General features: G+C 45.3%; 1 protein-coding gene across 1 annotated transcript in view; it reads left to right on the top strand.

Annotated features, from left to right (window-relative positions):
• kdm5ba (lysine (K)-specific demethylase 5Ba) overlaps window positions 1-7662 on the top strand; it is a 39893-nt gene extending 32231 nt beyond the window's left edge. The window contains exons 23-27 of the mRNA XM_042088718.1: window positions 319-783; window positions 1428-1521; window positions 2079-2260; window positions 2513-2902; window positions 6778-7662. Of these exons, the coding sequence (XP_041944652.1) occupies window positions 319-783; window positions 1428-1521; window positions 2079-2260; window positions 2513-2902; window positions 6778-6915 (1269 nt within the window). The 3' untranslated portion in view covers window positions 6916-7662. The remainder of the gene's footprint in view (window positions 1-318; window positions 784-1427; window positions 1522-2078; window positions 2261-2512; window positions 2903-6777) is intronic.
• The last annotated feature ends 414 nt before the right edge of the window (window positions 7663-8076 follow it).

Raw genomic sequence — 8076 nt, 5'->3', positions numbered from 1 at the left:
AAAGTTAGCAGGCGGTTTAAAAAAAATCCCACTTCGGAAGCCGGTTACAAAAACTATCGGTCACAGCCTCCTAAAATGCCGGGGTCGTGTAAACGCCTAAAGGTCTAACTGATAAGCTAAATAAAAAAACAGCGCCGTGTAAAAGGCCCCAGAGACAGACACACACACACACACAGACAGATGTAGATGATGAACTGAAGGTAAATTGTCCTGTAAAGTTTGTGACAGTCACAAGAGTGAGCACTGACAGGGTCGCAATCTTTGTCCACCTTGTTGTGACTAACCTCCCATCCTGCTGTGTGTGTGTGTGTGTTCCAGATGGCCACGCTGGGTGAGGTGCGTGTGAAGGAGCTGGAGCTGGTGTGTGCACTGCGCAGCGCTAACGCTGCTAAGCTGCAGCCCGGTGTGGACGCCTCATCCCTGCGCGTGTGTGTGTGCCAGTGCGCCCCCTCTGGCGGCATGCTGCAGTGCGAGCTGTGTCACGACCTCTACCACTCCAGCTGTGTGCCGGCGCCTCAGGACCCCTCGGGCGCGGTGGGCGGGCGTCCGTGGCTGTGCCCGCTGTGCTGGCGCTCAGAGAAGCCGCCCCTGGAGCGCGTGCTCCCCCTGCTGGCCGCGTTGCAGCGTATTCGCGTGCGCCTGCCCGAGGGCGACGCCCTGCGCTACCTCATCGAGCGCACTGTCCAGTGGCAGCACCGCGTCCAGCAGCTCCCCTCCGCCACTCCGCAACGCTGGCCCGCCAGCAAGAAACACACACACGCCGCTGGGGACACTTCCACAAACGTACGTCAAGTGAAATACATAATCATGCATCAGCTTTCTGCTGCTTTACGAGCCGCTTTGATACCCACAAGTGTTGTGTCCTGTATGTGTTACATTCTTTAGTCAAGTGAAATACATATGCATCAGCTTTCTGCTGCTCGCTTATATTCTTTAGTGTGCCTTGTGGTCTTTAGTGTGTGTTGTGTTCTTTAGTGTGCCTTGTGGTCTTTAGTGTGTGTTGTGGTCTTTAGTGTGCGTTGTGGTCTTTAGTGTGTGTTGTGTTCTTTAGTGTGTGTGTGTGTTGTGGTCTTTAGTGTGCGTTGTAGTCTTTAGTGTGTGTGTGTGTGTTGTGTTCTTTAGTGTGTGTGTGTTGTATTATTTAGTGTGTGTTGTGGTCTTTAGTGTGTGTGTGTTGTGTTCTTTAGTGTGCCTTGTGGTCTTTAGTGTGCGTTGTAGTCTTTAGTGTGTGTGTGTGTGTGTGTTGTGTTCTTTAGTGTGTGTGTGTTGTATTATTTAGTGTGTGTTGTGGTCTTTAGTGTGTTTTATAGTCTTTAGTGTGTTATAGTCTTTAGTGTGTGTGTGTGTGTGTGTGTGTGTGTGTGTTATATTCCTCATGTCGGCTGTGTGTGTGTGTAACCTGTGCGTTGTCCGTTGTCGTCCTGCAGGGAAGGCGTCTCTCTGGGAAGAGTCAGAGTCAGTCATCCCCGTCTCAGGAGAGGAGCAGCTTCTTCATCGAGAAGCCCAGCATCCTCCTCAACGGTCAGCAGCAGTCCATGTGCTAATATTGTGTTTAAGTGTGTGTGTGTGTGTGTGTGTGTGTTTGAGAAGCCCAGCATCCTCCTCAACGGTCAGCAGCAGTCCGTGTGCTAATATTGTGTGTTTAAGTGTGTGTGTGTGTATTTGAGAGGCCCAGCATCCTCCCCAACGGTCAGCAGCTCTCTCCTCAGCAGCACCAGCCCATATATAATATTGGAAATGTGGAAAATGGCAGCATTGTGTTTTAGTGTGTGTGTGTTTGACGCATATTTGTCTAATGTGTGTGCATGCCTGTCCTATTTGTGTATTGTGTGTTAATGTATGTGTGTTTGTACATACCTGTCGTGTGAGTGTGGTTGTCTGATGCACACTTATGTGTATATGTGGACTCGGAGGAGCAGGTCTTTAATGTCTTTGTGTGTGTGCGTGCATGTGTGTGTGTGTGTGTGCGTGCGTGTGCGCGTGTCCGTGCGTGCGTGTGTCCGTGCGTGCGTGTGTCCGTGTGTGTGTCCGTGCGTGTGCGTGTGTCCGTGTGTGTGTGTGTGTGTGTGTGTGTGTAGGCGAGAGCGCGGAGGTGGAGCAGCTGCTCGTGGAGGGGCTGCTCCTGCAGGTCACTCTCCCTGAGCTCCAGCAGCTGCTGCTCACACTGCAGAGCCCTGCCGCCTGCCACGCCCCCCCCAGCCACTGCGACCACCTCTACTACGCCCCCCTGGACAAGAGCCCGCCGCACGCCGCCGCACAGGTCAGTCCATGTGATGTCTCTGAGCCCGCCGCACAGGTCAGTCCATGTGATGTGGTGACTGGCTGGTGAAGGTTGATGGGAATCCTGTGCTGATCCTAAAGAGTTTCTGTAGGACAGATGTGAAGGCTTCAGTTAAAGCGTGATGCTGTAATGACCAGCAGTGAAGCTGACCACAGGCACAGCTGTTGGGGAAGATCAGACTTACAGCCAGTTTAGAGAGTGTGTGTGTGTGTGTGTGTGTGTGTTCCACAGGATGTGATGTCACGGAGCAGGAAGGAGTCAGTGAGCAGCAGCGGGGAGAAGCAGAGCAAGCGGCGTCTGGAGAAGGAGGCGCAGGAGCCACAGGAGGTGCAGCCCAAGAAAGCGCAGAAGAAGAAGCCCAAGACCACGGCATCGCCACGCAGCCGCGAGGAGAAGAGGGAGGAGCGCAGGGAGGAGAAGAGGAGGCGGCGGCAGGAGAGGCGACGGGAGAAGCGGCGCCAGGAGGAGGAGGAGGCGCGACGACGCCAGGAGGAGCGCCGGGAGGCACGCAGCACTGGCTCCTCCCCTCAGAGCTCCCTGGAGGCGTCCGGCTCAGACGACTCGGAGGACGAGTTTGCACGATGCGCCTCCGTCCACTGCCAGCTGCCCGAGGGAGAGGAGGTCCGTTACACACACACACACACACGCGCGCGCACACACTTATATACACATATTCACACACACACACGCGCGCGCACACACTTATATACACATATTCACACACACACACACACACACACACGCGCACACACTTATATACACATATTCACACGCACACACACTTATATATGCATATACACGCACGCACACACATATATATACTAGGGCTGTCAATCGATTAAAAAAATTAATCGAATTAATTACATACTCTGTGATTAATTAATCTAAATTAATCGCATATATAATTTTTGCTGTGAAAGTATTTTAAATATTTAATGTCACTAATGCTGATTATTCAATGATTCATTTGAATTTAAAGTTCAAAAACTCTTATTATTACTTTCACTGTTCAAATAATGGCCATAATAATCTATAATATGACATAATATGCTGAGGAAATCAATTCAAAAGTGCTTCGGGAAGAAGTTTTTTTCACATGTAAGGCATTTCAGGCCACAGATATAACCTAGGGGACACAATGAAAATAAATTAACACTCCCCTCAATGTCAACACTATTTATTTGCATTGATGTGGAACTTTAGAGTTGACGAACTCCGGTGATATGCAAATTCCTTGTTGCAGACATTGCAGAGGACTTTATTTTAATCAACATTTTATTTGTATCAACACCATCAGGCCGTTTTTTTAAGAGTAAATGTTCCAATCAATGATCTAGGCAGCACATTTTCTTTCTCTCTCCTTCATTTTACAGTCTAATGGTCAGGGCTTGAAAACGAAATTATTTTTCAAACGTTCCGTTCCGAACGGTTCAGGTAGGCCTATGTTTAACGTTTTCGTTCTTGCATGCGTTCCGCCACAAACATATCGGTCCTGAACCGGTTCGGAACGCAAAATATCGTTCGTTCTTAAAGTTCCGGCAGTGTTTGGCGGGCCTATCAAGTCTATTTTTGTGGACTTTACCTTAGATGAGACGTAGGGGAGAGCCGGGACGATTGAAACACGGGACGAATGAAACAATCCAGTTTTCTCCGAGTGTGATGATGATAGACAGACGTCCTTCGGTCAAAACATAGAGCATGTTAACCTCCTTCTATCAGCCAAATATCTTCCTGCTATGTCATTTTATCACGGAGTGATAAACGAGTTTTGATGCGCAAAAGTAAACTTCATTAGTGGTTACATTTTTTCGATTATCAATGAGTGTTTTTCATTTAAAGGTTTGACGTAATGCTTATTCAGTAGACCATTTAGTGTTCTCCACAATCCCAGACTTTCATATCGCATGCTTGTTTACATGGAAAGCAAATCAAGCTGTAGTGACATATGTCTGTGTCGGGACGATTGAAACACGTGTTTCAATCGTCCCGACCAGGCTGTAACTCCATGTATTTTAATTAAATGCACAAATAGGTGTGTTTAAACAATTATTTATGGAGGTAAGACATAGAAAAACAGTTTTAGGAAGATGAAAATACATTTGGGCCCACCAGATAGGGGGTTGAGTTTCCCCATGTTATCCTATGGAGACTGACGGCCGGTGGGTCGTTAAGCCTACTTATTTGGATGTGCATTGGCCTAACCCACCTAAAAACCTAGTGAAACGACATTTTCAACAATATAAACATGATATAAATGGGAAAGCTTACCGTTCTAGCTATAAACATGGCAGAATCATCCACTTCTATTAGATATTAGATATTTCAAAAACCGCTGCATACACGCTTCATGATGATGGCAATGAGTTGTTAACAGACATGCACAAAGACGTATAGCCCTGCAACAATATATCTAAAATAAAAACTTTTGGGAGTACCATTCATGATAACGGTTTTGTTCAAAGCTGAAAATGCATCTGTATTTGACAGAGGACAGATGTAGGTTAGGTTAGATGTAGGTGACCAAATATTAGCTTTCTGTGTGGTACGATCGCTATGTAAATTACGTTTAATTAAAAAGTGTTTCAACTGTCCCGGCTCTCCCCTACTCATTATTTCCCCTTGATTTAGCCTACCGTAGCTATGCCCAAAAATAATAAATCACAGGCAGCATCCAAAAACATTCAGATGGGCTATCCATCCCATAGCCAGACTTACTGTAGGCCTAACCTATGCCTATAAATAATGTCTTATCAAAAATATTTCTGGATACGTGCTAAACTCCTTACCTGATTGTAGCCTAAGTTTTATCCATATGGAGATCTTCAAAGGCTTGCGCTATAATTCCAACCCTGTTTATAAACGAACCTGTCTGTTGCTGACAAGGCCTATCTCATATTTCCCGTTTAACTCTTCTACATAGAATAGGCTACAATTGCGCAAACATTTCAAATCCAGACTTTAAAAACAACAAGGCGTGGACAGGCAAAATAGGCTATTACGCATAGGCTACAAACAATTTCCAAATCAGTTTCAGTAGCCTACGCTACGAGCTGGCCTAAGATCCGAAGTGGCAGACGGATAGGTTACATTACAACAGCAAGACAAAATATACACATTTGGACCAAAGGTCCATTTATTCTTTTTTTTTTTTCAAACTGCAGAAATCAAATTATTAGGCTGTTCGCCTACAGTAGTTGGCTACATAGCGGCTTGTTAGCTCACATTAACAGTGTAGATGCGGGCTTGTTTTTCGCACAACCGGAAATAGTCTCCCTGACATAGGATATGCTTTTGTGAAATTTTATAAAATATATAGAGAACAAAAAAAAAACCGTTATTAACCGGTTTTGTGGATTTCAGAATAACGTTTCTGTTCCGGAACAGTTGAAGATCATTTTGTTTTCGTTTCCGTTTCTGCTCCTCGTAAAATTCCGTAAAATTCCGTTCGTTTTCGGTTTTCGTTTTCGTTCCTTGAACCGGTTCGGAGCCCTGCTAATGGTTACTGACTAGAACGGCTCGGGGTCAAAGATCATACGGAATCGATTAATCTGCACAATTTTTTTCTATCAGTTATTTTTTCTCAAATTAATTAATCTAAATTAATCAGTTATTTTGACAGCCCTAATATATACACATATTCACGCACAGACACTCACACTTATACACATAATCACACACACACGCACGCACACACTTATATACGTATATACACGCACGCACACACTTATATACACATATTGACACACACACATACGCAAACTTATATACACATAATCACACACGCACGCACACACTTATACACATATTCACACACACACTTATATACACATATTCGCACACACACACTTATATACACATATTCACGACACACACATGCACATTTATATACACATATTCACACACACACACTTATATACACATATTCGCACATACACACTTATATACACATTCACGACACAGACACACGCACATTTATATACACATATTCACGCACACACACACACTCACCTAAATATGCACATACCTACACTCACATACATACCATCACACCTTTGGACACAACAAATGCAGATTTCCACACATCCATGGACAGTGTTGTATAGACTCATGCGTACACACACACACACACACACAGTGTTGGGCTCCTGTGGGGAAAGCCAGCCCTGATTCCTGGAGAGAGAGATCATTCCCTCTGGAGGAGTTTGCTCTCTTGCATAATTAACTATTTCTTCTAATCATTGCATTACATATTTAGCAACCACTTTTTTCACACAAGCTATTTTTGGCCCCATGACCCACATTGTCCAGCTATGACGACTTGCGAGTAGCTTTTGAGTTCGAAGTTCGAGATTAAGATGTAATTTCGATATAAAATTGAAATCGTGACACCCCTAGTGTGTGTGTGTGTGTGTGTGTGTGTTGTATTCATACCGAGTGGTGTGTGTTTGCGTGTGTGTGTGTTGTATTCATACTGAGTGGTGTGTGTGTTTCCTCAGGTGAACTGGGTGCAGTGTGACGGCAGCTGTAACCAGTGGTTCCATCAGATCTGCGTGGGTGTGTCTGTGGAGGAGGCAGAGCGAGACGACTACATCTGCTCCAGCTGCGCTGCCGACAACCACTACGGCACGCCATGAGGACCAAAATACTCAAAACAGACTCACTTTTACACAGCAGCTTGGCTTTCAAGTGTGCTTCTGATGCCCTTTACCCCTCTTTAACTCTCTCCCTCTCTCTCTCACACACACACACACACACACACAGAGCCGCTTCCTGCGCTGCCTTTATGAGCTCCTTCCCCACTGAATCTGGATGGACTGTTAAGTAGAGTATCACTGCTCTCAATCTTTTGTATTCCAGACCCTCTGTCTGTCTGTCTGTCTGTCTGTGTGTGTGTGTGTGTGTGTGTCTTTCCCTCGTGTGGGAGTGAATGTGGCGGAGTGGAGTGGAATGGCGTTCCCTGTGGTGAACCCAGTCCAGCTCCACCATGCCGAGCCGCGTCAGGCCGAGCTGCCTCACGGTCCATCATCCTTTTTCACCGCACCAAACCACACAAATGTGACTGTACACAGTTTAAAGAAATCTGAGTTATTTTCCAATCCTCTGCTTTGGTACATGTATTTGAATAATATGAACTTTGTTCCTGATGTAGTATAGCTTTATTTATCTTAGCAATAACTGAACTGGATGCTCCGGGTTCAGTAGCTATGGAACGGCATTTGGGCCTGTGGCTTTGTGAAGTAGACGTCATTTGTACAGATTGCTGAATTTCCCCTGTAGGGCCTGTAGCAGATGGACGCGTGGAGATGTGGATATTTTGATGGGTGCACCTTGACTGGGAAATGTTGTTTCCACTGTGGAATAAAAAATGATTTGCTTCCTCACATGTCTCTGTGATGTCTCCTGTCCGCCATTTTGCAAAATCATTTTGTGATGTAACAGATTCCCACTACACTTCACATCAAGGCCATGCTAGACTGATGTCTTAGTCAGTGCTCTGGGTAATACTCGTTAGTGGTAATCATTCATATACCGGTAGCTGCATTCACCATTAATATTCTACATAAATTAAGTAAAATGGAGTAATTCTTTCAGAGTAAAATGTTTATCGAATTGACTTACTAGTATTCAAACATGATTCTCATTGTAAGGGAATTTTATATGATCAAGTAACAGACTGAATTGTGGAGGGCTTTGGAGGGAACCCGGATCATACCAGGATTAGAGTTAAACAACACAATTATAAGCATCCTGGTTCAGAGTTGAACAACACAATTATAAGCATCCTGGTTCAGAAG

The sequence above is a fragment of the Alosa sapidissima genome, chromosome 4 (assembly GCF_018492685.1).
Source record: "Alosa sapidissima isolate fAloSap1 chromosome 4, fAloSap1.pri, whole genome shotgun sequence".
NCBI lineage: Eukaryota > Metazoa > Chordata > Actinopteri > Clupeiformes > Clupeidae > Alosa > Alosa sapidissima.
This window is presented reverse-complemented; position numbering and strand designations above follow the sequence as displayed.